This window comes from Pavona decussata, unplaced genomic scaffold, assembly GCF_977016875.1.
Source record: "Pavona decussata unplaced genomic scaffold, jaPavDecu1.1 SCAFFOLD_638, whole genome shotgun sequence".
NCBI classification, from domain to species: Eukaryota; Metazoa; Cnidaria; class Anthozoa; order Scleractinia; family Agariciidae; genus Pavona; species Pavona decussata.
In genome coordinates, this window is record NW_028145871.1 from 86,079 (window position 1) to 105,959 (window position 19,881).

The 19,881-nt window shown below is 39.6% G+C and overlaps 2 protein-coding genes and 1 long non-coding RNA gene across 4 annotated transcripts; 1 reads left to right on the top strand and 2 right to left on the bottom strand.

Annotated features, from left to right (window-relative positions):
• Positions 1 to 1,790: 1,790 nt before the first annotated feature.
• LOC146449133 (tubulin alpha-1C chain-like) lies at positions 1,791 to 7,018 on the top strand. 2 transcript variants are annotated; one of them, XM_085101985.1, is made up of 4 exons: positions 1,791 to 1,908; positions 2,379 to 2,601; positions 4,174 to 4,322; positions 5,279 to 7,018. In XM_085101985.1, the coding sequence occupies exons 2-4, from the start codon at positions 2,466 to 2,468 to the stop codon at positions 6,245 to 6,247; spliced, it is 1,254 nt and encodes a 417-aa protein (XP_084958111.1). In that variant the 5' UTR covers positions 1,791 to 1,908; positions 2,379 to 2,465; the 3' UTR covers positions 6,248 to 7,018. The 2 variants fall into 2 exon arrangements, with proteins under 2 accessions (XP_084958111.1, XP_084958110.1); XM_085101984.1 differs by lacking the exon at positions 1,791 to 1,908 and adding an exon at positions 2,009 to 2,076 and having other exon boundaries at positions 5,279 to 6,405.
• A 688-nt stretch (positions 7,019 to 7,706) lies between these two features.
• On the bottom strand, positions 7,707 to 12,798 carry LOC146449134 (uncharacterized). The gene is made up of 4 exons (XM_085101981.1): positions 12,310 to 12,798; positions 11,795 to 12,197; positions 9,914 to 10,230; positions 7,707 to 9,340 (listed from the first exon to the last, which is right to left on the bottom strand). Exons 1-4 carry the CDS (start codon positions 12,391 to 12,393, stop codon positions 7,850 to 7,852), a joined length of 2,295 nt encoding a protein of 764 aa, XP_084958107.1. The 5' UTR covers positions 12,394 to 12,798; the 3' UTR covers positions 7,707 to 7,849.
• A 1,945-nt stretch (positions 12,799 to 14,743) lies between these two features.
• Positions 14,744 to 19,806, bottom strand: LOC146449135 (uncharacterized). The gene is made up of 2 exons (XR_014860744.1): positions 15,731 to 19,806; positions 14,744 to 14,868 (listed from the first exon to the last, which is right to left on the bottom strand). It is a non-coding gene; the product is annotated as an uncharacterized LOC146449135 (long non-coding RNA).
• Between the last annotated feature and the right edge of the window lie 75 nt (positions 19,807 to 19,881).

Below are 19,881 nucleotides of genomic sequence, written 5' to 3' on the forward strand. Positions count from 1 at the left end.
GATTGTTGAGTAACTTGTGTGGATAGTAGCTTTTATATAACGGCGATAACACGAGCGTGGACCACGAGTCGTGTGGCAACCTCGTTTCCTCTCTCTATGCTTTACAGACAAGCGCAAACACAAGCATAAGAAGAATTGTGTGAACTAGGGTGAGACGGGTAGTATGGCGGTTGACGTGTGTCAAAATTAGTCTTGTAAAATTTATTGCGGGGTTTCCGGTATTTTGACTGTTGTCTTGTATTTTAGTAGCCGACTGCTTTGTCAGTGAGAGTACACTGACTGAGAGCACACTCAAAATGAGAACGCATTCAAAATGAGCGCACATACGCCCAGGGGCCCCACTCACATATTTTGATGACAGGGGGGTCCGAGGGATTTTTTGGGGTCTGACATTTTGGCCAAAAGGGATTTTTTGGGTCTATGAAAGACGCCGGGATTTTTTGGGGTCGCGAAAACAACACAGGTATTTTTTTGGGTATTGTATTTTTCATAAGCTCAAATCAACAATCACAAAAGCGCAATTTACTGCTTGTGCGGTATTACAGGATATTTCTGAGATTGTAATCTATTTGTTTTAGCTTTCCAGAAGATAAATAATAAAATTTGCTAATGCAAAAAACACTGAGGGATTTTTTTGGGTATGCTCAGAACAAAGTAAGGATTTTTTTGGGTAGACAAATTCTGAATTTGGGATTTTTTTGGGTATAAAATATGAACCTTTGTCGGACCTCCCGTCATTAAAATATGTGAGTGGGGCCCCTGGGCACATACGCAAAATGAGAACGGCCTCAGAATGGCAACACACTCAAAATGACAAAGGAGTCGGCTATTAAAATACAAGACAACAGTCAAAATATAGGAAACCCCTCAATAAATTTTAATAGACTAATTTTGACACACATCAACCGCCATAGCGGGTAGTGCTCTTGCTTGTGGTTATTTCATACTGTTCCCCACTAGTGAAATAAACACAAGTACAAAGTGACATACGCAGGCGCAGAGATAAGTATTAAAATACTTATCTCACCGATACATACTCGAGACATAACACCCCTGACAGTTTCTTTTCTTCTTTTTTGTCTTCTGGCACATCGGTTTACACACGAGTTTCTTTATGGTTCTGTTAATGTTTGTGGTTATGTTTATCACACAGATGGGAACCAGACTTGATGTCTTGCTTTGTGCTTGTTTTAACTCACGCATGTTTAGGTTCTTCGACTTCTAATTGGCTCGTTTTCATATTTCAGACTCCTTTGAAAAAGATCCCTTCCCAGAAAACGAAACCCGCCGCGTTGGTCCAACATGGCGGCACGAACTGAACAGTCATTTTGAAGATGCCGTTGGTCTCGGAAACTGTACTTTTAACAGTTATAAGGAAACCTGGTCCGAGTGGTTCAAAACCCTTCATTATTGTTTAAATACAAAAGATCATCCCATAGGCGTTTTGCATTTAGCCAAAATGTTGGATTCGACCGATTGAAGTACAAGGGAAAACCTGCGGACATATTGGAAATTTCCCTGGACAAATTAATGGCCTTCGGCCTAACAAAGCACTTACCTGTTTTGGGGATCTACCAATAAGAATACAACTTTGGAATGCAACGAGGTTCTTTGGGACAAAAACAGAAAAAACCCTCTACATTTGATTCAGAAAGTTTCCGTTTGGCTAAATGGAAAGCGCCCCACTCCCCAGCGCCCCTTGTTTGCGACTTTGTTACGTCATAAAGGTACTTGAATATGAGTGGTCAGTTGTTTGATGACGTAAGTATGGTCGCACGCGTATAAAAAGCGCGGGCTTTTAGTCGTCAAAGCTTGCGACACCTGCGCTGCAAGACAAAACTTAGCTGGTAAAAAGGATGGGGAACTCTTGTGCAAGACTTTTCCAAAGATTAGCGAAAAAACCAACAGGTTAGTAGTTCATTATTGTCCTCGCAATCGATTAGCAGTAATTGCAATTATAATGATTTTCTAATTACGCTTATTGTTCTAATTGACTGATTATCTAGCGAATTGGCGTAGCTCGCATCACGAACTTTTTTGGACCGTTGTCAATTTCCCTTTATTGTTTTGAAAATGGTATGTTGAGAATTTAACTTCGGTTGGCGTTTTTTTTTTTTTTTTTTTTTTTGGCCGAACAAAAAAAGAGGCTTTTCCGCTTGAAAACTTCAAATTTGTGCCAGTTTTCCTCACAAAAGACCGTTTCAGCAAAGTCAATTTTCAAATTTTCCAAACCGTTGTCAGCCGCTTACTTATGCAACGACATTTAAGTTTTTCACTTTCGTTTTTTTATAACTGTTTGTATTGTGCTTAAGTAGTAAAGTTTGAAACAGTCTTTTAAAAGAATGCATTTCATTTCATTTCATTTCATTTCATTTCAGCGAGAATGTATTTCTCTTCACATCGGCCAAGCCGGAGTTCAAATCGGCAATGCCTGCTGGGAGCTTTATTGCCTCGAACATGGAATTATGGCAAACGGACAAATGAACGGTGGAGATAATACACAAAGTGAGGACGATTCATTTACCACCTTTTTTAACGAGTCGATGGCTGGAAAATATGTTCCTCGATCAATATTTGTGGACTTGGAACCAACCGTTATTGGTAAGTGTATACTCAACAGAACTTTAGGGACCTTATACATGTTCCGGAAAATTTGTTGTTTGTTTGTTTGTTTTGTTTTTGTTTTTACTTGTTTTTTGTTGCTGTTGTTGTTGTTGTTGTTTTTATTTTTTTTACCGAACCATGCGATACAAAGCATGCTAGGCCTTGTTTTACTGGAAGCTAAAAGGCAAATATATTTCAATTTTGCTACCATTCTTCAAGATCTTCCCGACCCAAGTTCCACTTTTATCGGTCTTTCCCAATACACGACTTGTCTTTTCTACAGCAGTACTACTTTTAGCCAAAATTAAGGCACATTCGTTCGGGGCAATTCTTGTTATTCTTATTCTGGTGCAGGAATAACAGAACTTGCTCTTATTCTGAGTAAAACGCATTCCGTGAACTGAATACCAGAGGACCTGTATGGGTTTAACTGATAGTTGATAATTGTAAAAAATTGAAGAGTCAGATGAGAAATGGCAGTTCTTTTGACTGCTAGCTGAGTAACGCTAAGAAAACTGTTAGCTGAGATAGCTTAACTTTGCCTGAGCAAGTGTGAATTTTACTTACAAATAACTTGCCAATAACTGTGTAGTTAACGCCTGGAGAATGAGTTGCTAGCGAAGATGTCTCGCAGCTCCTCACAAGTTGTTTCTTGAGGTTGTAAGGACATCAGAAGGTGATAAACAACATTCGTAAAATCCCGAAAGAGATTGGAATCACTCGAAAGTTTTTCGGAAATATTCGGATGATACTCGACACTGTGGGGCTAATGAGAGGAAAACCGCTGATACGGTACAATACAAAAACGTAAAAAACACATGAGAAGTAAAACTTAACCGAGTTCTGTCATAATTAACTGATAGTTGAGAAATGACCGAAATCAGTTCGGTTGATAGCTGAGTAATGGCCTAACGTTTAACTGGTGGCTGAGAATCCAGCACCCTCACACTATTCTGTTCATTCTGATAGCAGAATAGGCCAGTACCTAAAGAACACGAATTCCGTCTATTCCGGGTATTCCTATTCCAGAACAGTCCCAAAAGAATGCTCCCTTTATGTATCATTTATTATCACCAATAATATTATTATTATTCCATTCTTTTGAAATTTATCAACTTACCAGTCTCGACAAAGTTGAATCTCCCCGAGCCACCATCCCTCTTCAATACACGGAAACGGCCACTTCCATGAAATACTCCTCTTGAATCAGTCAAAAAGTGGTCTTGAATACTTGAATACCCTTGAAAAGCTCTTGTATGAGACCACCTTGATCTCCTGTAGTCTGCCGCTTTCTGTGGCTACGAAAAGAAGTCAACTTGTTTCAGATGATAGCAATTAAGAACAGTTTCTTCCGATGTAATCAACAACAAAAAATTGATGGGTGATACGAATGCAGACATTTAAAAAACTAGTGGATACTGTTTTTGTCAAGAAACCTAAACTGGACTTAATTTGCAATGGAAAAAAGCTGAAGTTGCCCATTCTCTTCTGAAATTTCTCATCGAAAGGTAGAATCTGGTCAGCTGCTCTAGCGATGTTTCTAATTGTTTTACTTTTTTCTATCCTCAGACGAGGCTCGCACTGGAGTATACCGTGACCTCTACCATCCTGAACAGATGATCTCTGGCAAGGAGGATGCCGCTAACAATTATGCTCGCGGACACTACACTATCGGCAAAGAAATCCTCGATCTGGTGATGGACAGGATTCGAAGGCTGGTCAGTAGTTTTTCGAAACTGCTGTCAGGGTAGACGCCTTGGAAATGGAATTTAAGTGTATGTTGGGACTACTGAAGCAGATACGGGTGGGGAAGGGATGGTAGGGTAATTACCTCTGGAGAGGAAAAAAAAATGATTTCCCGGCCCCCCGGGAATGATTTATTCTAATGGACAGACAGAAAGCATGATCCGGTCGGGCCCCACCCCAAATGAAACCAGCAACAGATTTACCACAGGGGAACTATTAAATTTAAAAAAAAGGAATAAAAAAAATTAAAAACAAATGAAATGAAAAAAAAAAGGTCAAAGATAGGGAGAAAAAAAACCAAAAAAAAAACAAAGTTGAAACAAGAACAAAAAAATTCACAAAAGCAAATGAAAAAACCAAGAAAAAATTTAAAACAAACAAAACTTTCACATACAAAAAAACAAAACAATGATCCCATCGGGCTGAGAACAATCAGAAAAAAACAAAGAAAGCAACCCTGATCAATGGTAATTCTGTTGGTGCTTCCATTTGTCCCTTCCTGTGATCAGCTTGATTTGAAAGAAATTCATATTTTTGGTTTTGTTAAAACTCTCCGTTGGTGATTGTCAGCCATCAAGATCAGTGTTACGTTCTGTTGCCTTATTCACGGATGTGGGCTACTACAAGTTTTTAAAATATTTATTACCCTCTTCTGAGGAGGAGGGTTCGTGTTTGTGCCGGGTTGGGCGGTTTGTTTTCATTTTCATTTGCATTCGTGAATTGGACAAGACAACAGTAGCACTGTTCCTGACAGCTGCACTACTTTTCCGTCTGCCTCAGGTTATTCAGTGTTGGAGGTTTTAATATCTTGGAAGATTCGAAAGGTTGTGGCTCGCTTTTGGGTAGACTACCAAACTCCCAACTGGTGTCTAGCTACCTAAGCTAGTTGGAAGTTTTCTAGTCTACCCAAGTGCACTTTGTTTTATAGGTAGACCAATGTAGTGGTCTTCAAGGATTTCTCCTTACCCATTCGTTTGGTGGTGGAACTGGCTCTGGGTTTTCTTCTCTTCTTCTTGAACGCCTGACCGTTGATTACGGTAAGAAGTCCAAACTGGAGTTTTGTGTCTACCCAGCACCTACAGTCTCTACTGCAGTGGTGGAGCCTTACAACGCTGTGCTGACAACACATTCAACTCTGGAGCATGCGGACTGCTCTTTCATGATGGACAACGAAGCTATTTACGATTTATGCCGCAAGAACTTGGATGTCGAACGACCCACCTACACGAACCTTAACCGCCTGGTTGGTCAGGTAGTGTCTTCTATCACTGCTTCTCTTCGTTTTGACGGCGCACTAAATGTCGACTTGACAGAATTTCAGACCAACCTTGTGCCGTATCCGAGGATCCACTATCCTCTGGTATCCTACTCACCCATAATCTCAGCTGCCAAAGCCTATCACGAACAGCTCACAGTGGCCGAAATTACAAACCGGTGCTTCGAGCCAGCCAATCAGATGGTGAAATGCGATCCGCGGCACGGACAATACATGGCATGTTGTCTGCTTTATAGAGGTGACGTTGTACCTAAAGACGTTAACTCGTCTATTATCGCCATAAAGAGTAAGCGCACTGTTCAATTCGTGGAATGGTGCCCTACGGGATTCAAAGTTGGTATCAACTTCCAGCCCCCGACCGTTGTCCCTGGTGGTGATCAAGCCAAGCTACTTCGCGCGCTTTGCATGCTCAGCAACAGCACTGCTATCTCCGAGGCATGGGCTCGGTTGGACCACAAGTTTGACCTCATGTTCACCAAGCGGGCATTTGTCCACTGGTATGTCGGGGAAGGAATGGAAGAAGGAGAATTCATTGAAGCGCGCGAGGATCTCGCTGCTCTGGAAAAAGACTATGAGGAAGTCGAAGCGGCTGTATCGGATCACGATGATGATGAATACTAAGCTAAAGAAGACAAAACACACAAAAAAAAAAATAATAAAAAACTGCGACACAGCGCCAAATGAAAGCTCCCTTCTTTGATAGTATTCCAAACTCTCAAGTATGACAACTTAACTTTCTTCATCCCAAGAAACAGTAAGAGTTACGAATTAGATCTCCACTCATTGCAATAGTATCTCGGTAGCTCGAACCCTTGGTAATTCGGACACCTTACAAAATCTTACACAGAGAACATTTTTTTTATTCGAATAGCTTTCTTCTTTTCGTCACGACTCAAGATACCTACATGAATGAACATCTACTAAATAACATGCCAAATGACTGATTGTAGACGGCAACAAATCAGTTTTGAGCAATACCTTCAAAGAATGGAGTACTTTCTTAGCGGTGGACGTTGCAATTATGAATGTTTTTCTATTTGTACCCGAATATATCATATCTGGCAATACTTGTCTAAGTAATTATGACGAAGAGTGAAGAAGAAAGAATTTTCCTGTAATGCTCGAGATATCTCCAACTGCGAAAAAGTGATTTACGCAATTTGCAGCTTGTTTCCTGAAACAGGTTGTTACGTTGAAACTGACTCTCGTCTCAAAGAACTAGATTTCAGAAAAAACACATATTTCGTGGCGTCAAGGTCTTCATATATCTGTTAATAATCCAGATTCACGGAACATACATCTTTATCTACTTTTTTCACCAAAATGGCAAAAACCTGATTTCAGCGAAAATTCCCTATTGCTAATAAAGAGACTGAGTTTTGTTACATTGTTTGTCATGCTTTGGATTATTGTCTTCTTTCCGTTAAACTGTAGTGAAGAGACGTCTTCTCTCACAACATACATGTCAACATTTCTAATAGGTCAAAAGTGGTTTTGACAACTTCGTAGAATAACGGAGGACCCACTTTTAGGGCGATGGACCAGTATTTTGTAATCGTATTTGCGCTCTTCCATACACTGAAATTAAGCATTCAAGGCTTTCAATGACCTATCCTTTATTTTCGCGTTTATAATCTCCATCTACATCATGATCGTAACTATTGCAGGGAAAATAGTTAGCAACAAGGTTAATGCGCGTTAAATGTACAGCGTGCTCCTGTGCCGGCTCAAACGCATCAATTTTAAGTAAGCGACAAGGATTGTACATCTGTCTATTTGAATGAATCTCTCCGTAGCTGAGTTATGTTAATATAGAACGATTATAATGTAGAGGCAAGATCAAACAAATTAAGGAAATAAAGTACAATTTATTTTATTCATTACATAACGAGGAAAACTTAACAGTCTATTGTTGACTCTTATTTCTTCAGATTGCAAAAATTAAGGAAATAGCATAAATAAATGTATAAATATATATTTGATTACTCTCTTCAAAAGTCAAAACTAACGCCTAACGTTTCGGAGCACTTATGCATCGGCAAATCTGCTACCGTCGCACCATTTCTTTATCACTGAATAATCATTTGGAACATTTCGTCGCCATCGTTAAATTTAGTTTTGAGCCGCATAAGTTATAAATGTTTTCACTTCAGCTTGATTTGGTCAACAGGGTTTCTTTTTCAATATAATTAACCAGATTCGCAGTTCATTCTTGCTGTCATTTCACTTTTGCGTTTTCTTTTCTCTTTCGGGAAAGCACTGAATCTGCTCATAACGGGACCTTTTGCTCAAATTCCGCATGTGTTTTTCAAGTTCGCTTTTTGATTGGTTAGTTGTCCCTATCCTGTCATCCAGAGTTTGATCAATACCTTTTGCACTGGGCGAGGACCGATGCACAGCAGTCAAGGCCCCCGCGGTGCGAGGGGTCACAATCTTTTCTTTTTGCTTAGTGTTTCCCTCCCGCTGATGGTAAGCAGCTCTTCGAGCAGGAGACATTAAACCTGCGAGTGGCTCAGCTTTGAAATCCTCGTCACTTTTATAGAAGTCTGCGAAACACGGCATTGGCTCGATATTCTGTGTCAGTTTCCGTTCAGTGTTAATATTTCCATAAAACGATTGAGATCCCTGGCCCATGATGGTGAGTTTGGAATCCGTGAGATCTTCTGTTGAAGATGTACGCCCATAATTGACATATGAGCTAGCCCAGTCACGTGACTGTACGAAGTTTCCATCGTTTGTGTTCTCTTCTATGGGTAGACTTTTCACGTCATCATCCACAGCGTGCTCTTTACTGTCCGTCTTGTTGTTCCTATAGTTACCAATGCCCCTCGTTCCATCTGTAAGTGTTGTCAATTCACTGGCATCACCTATCATGATGGGTTTCGATGTTGCTAAATGGCTGGTTTCATCGACAAGACCCTCGGAAATAGCATTACGAGACTCACAATACGAAAGATTAAAACGCCTTTCAAATTCCCCCATGTCCGCCTCATGTTTCTTCATGGTAGGAGCCTGAACAAACTGCGCGTCATAACTGAAGTTCGAAGGAAAGAAGTGCACAACTTTTGCGTTCGTCTTTCCTCTTACAGTCGCCATCTTAAGACTGCTTTTTCGCGGTTTTGGAGCACCAAAGAGATCGCTTTTACTGTCATAGTTCTCGAGTTTATCCGTACACGACAGCTGTCGTAAATCAGAATCAGAGAATGTTAATCTGTCAAATTTTCGACCCTTCTTTTTCCATCGCAGCTGATCACGATTAGGATCAAACACCACCCTGGGATCGGATTCCAAATCAATGTTTAGAAAACTCTTGGAATACCCCAGAGGAAATTCTTGGAGTTCAATTACTTGACGTCTCCGCGGACGAAGCTTAAGTGCACATTCCACAACCTCATCTGTGGTGTCTAGCGAGTCACGTGACTGTCTGCAGTAGCGATCCACGAATTTTCCCTGGGATTCGTTTGTGCTTCCGTAGCCATGGTAACTACTCAGTGGTCGGTTTTTGTTCAAGAAAGCACCTACACTCGTCCACTCAGGGTCATACATGGAATGAAGCGAGTCTCGCTTTTCTCTATTTTTCAATGGTTTGTAGCGGTACTCTGCCGTTGGCTGGCACAAATGCGGGCTTCCATGGGATGCTTTCAACCAACTGGAAACATTGCTTTTGGTCTGATTTGGTTTCCCAGGGTGTTGTGCGTTGTACGCCCATGTATACTAAACAAGAAAATGAAACAAAATTGACTTGTTACAGCTTAAATGGTTCAAGTGGCTCAACTACTGTGGATTGTGGACTGTCCGGCTACTGCAGTTAATAACAAACAATCATTTGATTACCGTCGAATGCAACTACTTTGCAAGTTAGACAGGAAATCGAAAGTTCATCCAAGATCTTTCAAGGACTTTTAACTGAATATTTCCCGAAGATTAACCAGAAACTTCAGAATATTTAACAATTAACCTGCGAAATCGTGCGGAAGATGGCCTGATACTTCGGCCTAGTTGGTTAAAATCAGGGAATATTCCGCAAGATTGAGCAGGATAATTATTTTATTATTCAACACATTGATATAAAAGTACAGTTTTATTGCAGAATAGCTGGAGACGATCTTTATTTTGCCATTTTCTCCCCGACACACGAAATTACGTAAATCGCAGGATATCGCTTGTATGGACTACGAATATTACGTGCACCATGAGCACATTTGGGTAGTGTTTCAATGTGTTGAATAATACCACTTGATGATTATCCAAGTTTCAGAGAACTGACTGCAGGGTAAATACACTTACCCGCGAAGAGTAATCGTCTGAGCTTGGACGGTTGCGCCTTTCACTGGAAACCATATTAACGGTCACGTGATGCGGCCTCTCCTCGTATGTCATAGTCTTGGTGGCTCCCCTGCTTCGTAAAAAGCATTTACCACACATTCCTTTATGTGAACCTGCGATGGGACAGCTGACATCAATTTCAGTACGATTGCGTCTCCAGAGACAGCCACACGGCGCGTAAACGCACAGCGTTACCACGATCAACAAAACTACGACACCAGATACGATGGTGACATACCATTTAGGCCCTTTGTCCTCTTCTAGTGTTGATTCGACTGCTATTGAGAGACATACAAAGTTGTAATCAACAAATGGCTTGCTTATACGCAAAAATCTTATTTTGATTTAATTTAAAAGAACCCAACCACACCTTTCCTCAAAGTCATTTGCCTATGTGAAACTAACTACAAATGTTTTTATGGATAAGTGGGTTAGTTTCTAAGAAAAAATGTGGTGCTGTGTTGGTGGGGAGTAGAAACGAACGTTCGGTTTTATCAACAGAGTTGATTTCAAGTAACATAAAAAAAGAGCAAGGCTGATTTCACGGTCAGGGAAATATATTTTTCCAATATTTCAAAAGTCACGGCCTTTCTTCCTCATGGTGAGGATATTTTTCAGACTGACCCTATGGCAAAAAGACGTTACAATTCAAAACAGTTACAAAATTAAATAAACAAAAACGTTAGAATTTGAAACTTGAAAATACAACTTACCAATAAGCATGAGAAAAATAGCTAACGTTAAAACATAGAAAACGAAAACAAAAAAACGTAACTTTCTTGCAACTTACGGCAACACAAATCATATGGGGATTTTTAGATCCTGCGTAAGGAAGCCGACATTTTCCTAACAAACGTTGATTTGGCCGAACAAAGTCAATGAAAGTTTCTTCGTCTTTTATTGCGGCTCACTCCTTTCATTATTTGCTAAAATAGCGATAAGATCAGTGTCCACATATCACTCGCCAGAATAAAGAATTTGGAACCTAAAGAAAGTTAATGAAAATGGCAATTTATCTTTTATTCAAACCTCGTGAAATAAACGACAATTGGAAACAATGCTTTCAAACCTCGATTTATCGCCGTTTAATTAAAGACAGATCCTGTTTTAATTGTCAGGACTGACAAATACGAATGACCCCCAGTTTATACTGCATTGGGCATTCAACGACATTCTCTTCTACTGAACTATACCTCAGTTGAGACAACATAGAGAAAGCCCAGCTTAGGAAGAAAGATATGTTATAAAATGAAAACGAGTAAGCTTTGAACATGCTGGACGACAATGTACTGACAGATGGAGTTAAAATGAGTGGGTTGAAAAAAAAAAATCGCCTTTTTTTAAAACTAGTCAAACAAAAAAAAGCGTCCAACTTTTTTCCAACAGATGTAACTACCCTTCGGAAACGAACGCAGTCTTTTTAGAAAAGAAAATGTCTCCTATTCTCTCCAGTGGTTACATTTCCGCCAAATCGCCGGCTCCCTAGTTTTGTTTTTGTCTTGTTTTCCATAATGATGTATTTTTATCGATCAGCTGCTTCAAGGAACATGCTTTGCATACAAAGAGAAACAAGTGCAGCAGACAGAGGAATATTTATATGTACAAAAAAGTGAATCCTTCTAACATCCGTTTCACGATTACTTTCAGGCAAATGACTCCCGCTCAATCTACTAACTTCCTTATAGTAAACTGATTTTTTTTTTTTTTCGCGTGGCAAAAAGCCACCTTATGGAACCCTTATAAATAATTGAAAAAAATCACTAAAATTTAAACTGAATTTTTATCTCTAGCTAAGAAACAATGCCTGTTCGTAAAAAAGAAAAACAGAACGAGCTTACTCACCGTATGAATTCAATCGTTCATTGCCGATTATTTCTCGAAAGACATAGTCTTTCGGAGTGAAGTTTTCCTTCAGTTGAACAGATGTTTTTGATCCGTAAAGCCTTGAATAATTTTGTCTCGTTCTTGCTTTAACTGTGTGATAAATTCTCTTCTGCTGTTGTTCAAAGCTGTAAGAAAAGTATCCATCCTTCTCCTGGTCAAGTTTGAATAATTTTTCTGTCAGACGGGGCGTTTTTCCTGCTGCTTGTAGTACTCTTGATTCGTGAAGATTTTCACGCTGTTTGTTTGAATCCTCTCGTCTGTTCGCGTTTTCACGAAAAAACCGCTTGCCATTGATGTTGTTCATAAAATGCCTGGAAAATTGCTCATGGCTTGGAAGAGCAAATGTTCCGTAGGAATCAACCTAAAGAAATGAAGATCAGATTAAAATTAAATTTAAATCTAAGGAATTCTTCATTTCTGAATAATACCAGTAAAATTGAAATGTACTTGTTTGAATTGTAGAGTTTACTTACCCAAAGCTGAAATAAACAAAATAGTAAAATCCATTTGAAGTACTGACAGTCTTGTCGAGGAATTGAAAATTCGGCTGCGGCCATCACACGCGTAGGAGAATGGCGTCTTCTTGAGATAAGCTGACGAAATAATTTTGATTCCTACGCATCGTTGATTGCAACATACCTCACCCAAGAGTAGTATTAAAATTCATCGATGTAAATATAGGTGAAATATATATACCCAAAATATACACTAAAGAACACTGATGGAAAATAACCGGAAAACACGTAGGATGAGTCCACAAAACAACCGTCTATGACTTGACAATAAAAATAGGTGTCTTTTCAAACTTTAAATAACAGTAAACGGAGGCCAGATTACTTAGGCTTCCAGCCCAGCGTCAGTCTTCGATGCAATAATATTGATAGCTTTAACTGGGTTTCATACTAATTTTTGTCAGCCTACGGAGAGCGAAATGTGGAAAGGCCATTCTAAGCTGAACGGCTGGAATTATAATCCACGCATGCAATTACACTACGGGCAACGCCGGTTTATTGGCTAAAGGCTAGGAATAGAAGTGTCAAATTAAACAATAATCTTAAGCCACACAAAGCTATTATCTTTGCTTTGACGGGTTTTAAATTTTTAATGAATTTTTATTCTTCGCTTGAAAAATATTTAAAACACTTTTTACCTTTTAAAATGCGTCGATGCATGGGCAATCCGCGCCAGCCATACTTGGCTTCTCAAACCGAGTTATTTTATGAAAGTAACTTTAAAAAAAAACGGTTCACTAGACCATGGGGGTATTTCTAATCTCTCTTGATGCATGGAGAGAAGGATGATTTAAAGGGCTCATCCTTAATTTAGAATTGCGGTAGTAAACATTGTAAAATCATACAATGTTGAAAATTTGCGGGCTGGCGCATACAGTCAAACGGTGCGTATGCAGCCATTCCAATAGGCTCCTTTTTAAATATTAAAATTCAACTTGATAATCGAGATCCAAAGGACACAAATAAACACGATTATCGAATTTCCTTTGTTTGTATCCGCTTGGCCTCATTGTCAAGCTGAAATGTAAAATTTCGAAAGGAGCCTGTAATGATGCAACAAGACCGAAAGTAAGTATCGGTAACTGTAAATCGTTATTTGTAACCAGATAATTCCGCTTTTATTTTTACGCTTTCTTTGTGCCAGAGGATGGTTAAATTTGCCTCGGTGATTTACTTCCTGTAGGGGCGAGTCACAACTTAGTTCGGCTCGAATTCCCCCGCTCCCTCAGGCCCAGGCCCCGTTCCCAAACAGGGGTAATACCCATATCGCATAGTTTTACCGTGCGTTATCAAGTAGTTTCTCTTAACAGTCAAGCTTCTACTAAGCGATTAGCATTAAAACGAGTAAAACGCGCTTTACTGAACAAAAAAAAAAAAAAACCTGATTCAAACTCGGATTTATATTGTCTACGGCAAACTTCCCAAAGTAGCGACCCCCAAAAGAGGGTCCCATCCCACCCATCAAAGTAGCAAGAAAATTTAATCGGTTTCTTATAATTTACGAGGTAATAGAACTCCGTAAGAAGCTACGAAAATAGCTACTCTCCACAAGTAACGATCTCAAACGTAACTCGAGTCTCAGCCATACCGTACGAGAGAGAGCAAGCACTGCAATCAGAAAAGGACGCACAAAGGGTGCTCTCCGTATTACTTCATACCTTTTTGGTCGAAACTGTGGGTTGTCATGGTTTCAAAGGATAGATTGGCGGATAGTATAAATCACACTTTTTTCCCAACTTTTTTAATTTAGAAAAAGAGATGACCCCAAGAAGAGTTGAGGTCGTTGGATTCCCAAGCGGGAACCTTGCCACTACACTACCGACCACTGACTGCCAGATTTTGCAATTTTTTCCCTCAATATCCTAATCCCAAATATAGTTAGGATAGCCGCAAGTTACCTATGCTAAATTAGGCTTACTAGAGTGCTATGTAGGCAAGCCGGAATGCTATGTAGGTTAACTGGAGTGTTATTTGTTAGTTACCAGTCTGTCGCGTTAAGTATCCGCCATCTTGAAGTGGGCTTATTGCCCAGCATGAAGCAGTCAGTAAAGAAATCTGCAACAGCTATTGAACATATTGATGTTTATCTGAATAAAACAGAGAGGGAGAGTCAGCACCACAAATGAGAGTTAGGTCACCCTTGAAACTTGGGCAAACTCTCACCAAATAGTAAACTTAGGCCATTAAACCATGAAGTCAACGTTGATTGAAAGAAAATGGTTAAGTGTAACACTTTGGGATATGGCTAAAATGACATTGAAACACTGATTTGAGTTCACGGTTAAACATTAAAATTAATACAAGGAGTTAATCTGAGTCCTTGTATTTCTACTGAATCTGAAAACCATTAATTTTTGCACTACCTCGTTAAATAAACAAATTATAACCACAAAAGTTTTATTTACATGTTTATTGTAACAGTCAAAACAGCATTTAAGATTCCATTTTCACTGCATTTCCAGCATGACGCTTGTTGTGCTTTTTTGCAAACCGCAGGTTTCGAAGGAATTTTGGGTCCACCTGAAAATAAATTGAATTCAGAGTGAACGTTTAGCCAAAGAACTGAGTTAAGTATCTAACTGATACTTTCATGGATTGGGTTTACTGCCCCCAGCTTAGTGAAAATTTGCACACTGGGTACATGCAGCTGGTACTTTATACACTGAGTTGAACCTCCCGTGCGTGATCACCCAAAATGCCAAGATTTAGTGGTCGCCTACCAGAGTCAAACCACAGGGAGTCTCTTCCGAGAACAGGTCTGACACATCTACTTATTTGAAGATAATTTATTAGATACATTTTCCTAGTTACAATAAGAGCAGTGCTAGGTTGTCACTAAAAGTTCCTCATAATCTCTGAGTAGCATAGTATACACAGTCAACATGGAGATCAGACCATGTGTCAAGTGGTCGCTTACGAGAGGATAAAACAATAAAACATTATAATGCAGTCACCTAAAAAGTGGGTCGCTGTCTCTTACAAGGGGTGGTCGTTTATGAGTGGTTCACGGCACTTACATTAAGAAGGCTCGCAGCTAAAGTACCATCTATTTAGTAGTTGAAGTCATAATTTTAATCATTGTGTAAAGACATTAAAAATTTGGTGTTTTGGCTGGGTGGTCGCTTATGAGAGGCTGTTGCACACAGAGGTTCGACTGCACCAACAAGAAGTACCTATTCTTGTAATACAAGCTAAACTAGATAAAAGAGTTGGCACAGCGTTCAGGAAAGACAGCCCACCCAGCTATAGTTAACATATTTCTGCTGCATAACACAACAATAGGACATACTACTCCCTCCAGAAACCCTGTTACTGCTTTTGTCAGTATGTATAGAGAAAGGACACAATTCCACTGCTATAAAACAAACTCTGAAAAACTTACTCCCTTCAATGATGGGTGACGTTGCCTCTTGGGCTTCTTAATTCCATTCCTGTGCCACTTGTGCCCTACAAATCAGGTACAGAAGGTTTTTTCAAATTAAGGTGATTTCATTTAATGCATTTTTCATTCTTACTGCACATACATTTGTGTCATTAGCATACATACACATTGGAAACAAAGCAGGTTTCCCTTGATGCTAAGCTCAGCCAATTACAAAACGCTTATTTTCTCCTTCACAAGCACAGTAACTTATCTTTTTTACCTTGCAACACCAAATGGACACTACATGTGGTATCAATCAGCTGGAGTTGTTTGATCATAGGCATCCACTCTTCTAGAATTTCAATTTTATTACATTATTCCTATAGACCTTTATCACACGACGGCCATGTTGAGTCTCAGGAGAATAAAAGCTTTTGTTTTTGCATGACAAGCCTCGCACTGAATTCGCATCTAGCCAAGGCTTGCCGTACGAAAAACAAAGCTTTTTATTCCCCCAAGACTCAACATGGCCACCGAGTGATAAGAGTCTATTGATGTTGTTAGGGTGAAGTGTTAAAGTGTATATGACACAAAAATTTTTCTCGGTTTTTAGGAGTTTGATGTATGTACAAACCAATGTTAAGAATAAAAGTTGTCTAATATTTTTGAAAACCAGTTTTTTCAGGGAACAAATTCCCGCTTTTTCCTTTAAAAAATTGTTCCCTGACTGGGGCCTAATTTACCACATAATGACGTCACTCTACTTGACATTGTTCCCAGGAGTGTCGTGTTTTGGTTACAAAACGCTTCAAAATGTTCGCATTCAGCAGCATTATTCGCTTATATCTCAGGTGTTTTCAAATCTTTCGATAGCTCAAGCGAACAAGCACAAGCAGAGGTGAAACGTAAGTTGTTGTGGGTTGTATCAAACCATAAATGACTAGACATGCCGTTGCAAACCATGCTGATTTTCGACGATCGTCAGCTGTGCACAGTGGAAGCGACTGTGCATCAAATTCTGTTAGCGTTCAGGCAAAAGCCTCCTTTTCAACTGTTAGCTTTAATGAGCGGAAAAACATTAATTCATACAGGAAGCTGAATGCTCTTGCTTTATATTCAAATACCAATTTCACAAGGGTGTTAAGATTGAGGACGGGCAGAGACATATTAAACTCGGGGTAAACAATGAGGGACTGCGTCTCATTATTTGTGAACTTGCGAGAAGAGCCATTCAATGTTAATTTTGTAAATACATGTTCTCAGAGATCTTTGGTTCTTGTCATTTGTTGGTAATAACGGGAATAATTTCCATCCAAGAATCAACATTGATTTGAAGTTGATTTATTGTCTCTTCTCGGCAACTGATCGGAATCTGTTTTCTCAGCTAAACTTCATCTCCTAAATTAATTTCGGGAATTTACTAACCAGTAAATATGCGTTATTGACCAAGCGTGAGGTCAAGATGGCTGGATATTGGCCAAGTTCTTTTTTTGCGTTTTTATGGACCGAGACGAAGTCGAGGTCCATAAAAACGCAAAAAAAGAACGAGGTCAATATCCAGCCATGTTGACCGAACAAGCTTGGTCAATAAAGGATTTATTATATGGCTTTACCATGAAGTTAAAACTACAACAACAAAACAAAACACGGCATGAAACTGCTCTACTCGGAAAGAAATTCTTCATAGCCGGCTGGTGCAAGATTTATTTTCAGTGCATTTTTGGATTAGCATGTAATCGTGGAAAACAACGAATCCTAAATTATCTTAGGGCTCTAACTTTATAATGGTTTAAAGGGAGTATACAATTATTGAGAACGAAAAATTTGGATTCTCGCAAGAACGGGAAGATTTGAATAGAATCCGGCAAACTCGCCATTTTCAGCCGATCGCGCGGTGGCGTAAATAATAAAAATTTTTACACAGTTTTCGGCCTCCAATCATTAATTCTTGAATGAAACAATAGATTTTGAGATTATATGCAAACATAAGCCGAAAAAAAGAGCAGGTAAATCAGAAAACTGGGCGAAACTTTGACAAGATTTTGTTGTTTACAACAAGCAAGACGCGGCTAAATTAAAAACGTGAGCTTCTTCGGCGAACTTAAAAAAAAATACTTTTCTGAACTGCTTTAAACACTAACCGCAACTTCCACTACGCTATGATTTAAATACAGTCATTGCAAACCTAGAGAACTTATCAATTTGGCACTCGACTTGAGACAATAAGTTTTTCAAAATCAATTCTATCTAAAATACTACACGCAGAGCAACTCACCGATTCAACTCACATTCATTGTAGCTGAAACAAAGTTTTCACTACACCAGGACGATTCCATTCTCTTTCCTTTCCTTTAGGTGAATGTTGAGAGTTTACCGAACTTTTTAGTGAGCGTTTTCCCCCAAAACAACGGGAAAATCGAAGAAAACCCGTATTGTTGTTGGGATTAACCTTTTGATGCCAAGCGGACGGGCAACGGGTAATCCCGAGCGGGCAAGATAGCTCCATCTTGCCCGCTCGGGTAGCCAATCACAGCGCAGGATTTGACTCATCTTGCCCGCTCGCGGAGCCAGCCATATAATAATGAATCTTAAAAGCTGCATCAGAATTTTAAACAGATTGCAACAGACGAAACTGACTACAACTGCAGTCAGATGCCGAAGGTACTATCAAATTAATCAACTATCCGACGAAATTTATAATATTGTGTCTTATTTACACTGAAGACAACATGCTTGTCGCGCGTTGCAGCATCACGCCAAATTTAGCAAAGACCACAGAATTACCTGTCCTGTTTTTCAAATGATGTAATCTGCTGGCCTTCCATTTGAGTTATATCTCACACTAAGACGGATCCCTAATAACCATGAGTGTTGTTTGAAGCTATAGCAAAAGCTTCAAGCCAAAAACACTGAAACTTTGAGTAGCAAACTAAGCTCAGACCTTGAATAGCTTTAACTACAATTACTTTGACGCTTTTGTCCCAAACTGCTGGTTCAGAAGAAGTTTGGGCATTCTTCCTCCATATTATTGTAAGAAATCAGTACTTATCAGGCGCTCCACCTCCAAACGAACGACTGCATGCTCTGCGAAGTGGCTTTACTCCGCCACCATTTTTGTTTTGTTTCAAGTAAAGTGACATCACATATGCTTATCATGTGTTTTGGCCGCTGGCAGCAGCGACACTTTTGGAATCAAAATAGCACTGTTTCGAACGTGAAATGATGGCGTTTGGAAAAGTTCATGCAAGTTTTAAGTTTAGAATCATTTTTTTGTATATATAAAACTGCAAAATAGAGCAGAAAAATTTTTGTGTCATATACACTTAAGGTGAATGGCCCCTTTAACCCTACAAGTGTACCACTGTGGGTCATGGAAAATGAACTTAACCTTGCCCCAGAGCAGACAGATACCGCTTTCCGCTCTGCTAGAAAATCTTGGCTGAAATGAGATCACAGGGAGTCCACAAAAGTTGTGAAAAAGAAATAAATTAATAAATTATTGACTTACGTTGTTCGTTTCTTGTGGTTTTCTATAGTGCTCATTTGCATACAATTTACGCGACAGTACTGATGTCATGTACTGAGTTGTGCGCGAGCGGATCTGAGCTCTGCTGACTTTACTATATATAAATATTGACAAGGGAGGCAACTTTTTCGCGAAACAATTTGAACACACTCAGCAAAATAGCTTTGAACGTTCGACTTGTTCACCTCTTTGCAATCAAATTCGTATCAAACTAATGCTGGATAATTTGGCAACACACTTACCTGTCAGAATCCCAAGAAGAAACAATTTTGAGCCAGCATTTTAGCTCTGTTTTCGTAGTTTTGCTCGGTGTATTTTTTCGCAACAGCTGCGGCCAGTTACCTTGGCGCAGACGTCACAGATTTACGCGCCATCTCGAGCGAAATGTCGCCTCTCGCTACCTCCCAAAGATGTTTTTGCGCAGCAGCCATGGACAGTCACCGCTACCTGTTTAGTCACAAATTGCGCGAGACCGGAAATAAATTTCAGCCGACTTGTCGCGCAAACCTAAATTTTGTAAATAAAACCAAAGTAGCATTTCAGTTCGCGCAATTTGTGACTAAACAGGTAGCGGTGACTGTCCATGGGCTGTCGCGCAAAAACATCTTTGGGAGGTAGCGAGAGGCGACATTTCGCTCGAGAT

Bases quoted from the DNA above. Each gene is read 5' to 3' on its own strand.
- LOC146449134 (XM_085101981.1), bottom strand. From the start codon at position 12,393: ATGGCCGCAGCCGAATTTTCAATTCCTCGACAAGACTGTCAGTACTTC. The intron at 10,231-11,794 runs GTGAGTAAGCTC...GTCTCTCAATAG, and splicing joins TGAACGATTGAATTCATACG to CAGTCGAATCAACACTAGAA. The intron at 9,341-9,913 runs GTAAGTGTATTT...TTTCTTGTTTAG, and splicing joins CAGACGATTACTCTTCGCGG to TATACATGGGCGTACAACGC.
- LOC146449133 (XM_085101984.1), top strand. The intron at 2,602-4,173 runs GTAAGTGTATAC...TTCTATCCTCAG, and splicing joins CTTGGAACCAACCGTTATTG to ACGAGGCTCGCACTGGAGTA. The intron at 4,323-5,278 runs GTCAGTAGTTTT...TTTGTTTTATAG, and splicing joins TGGACAGGATTCGAAGGCTG to GTAGACCAATGTAGTGGTCT.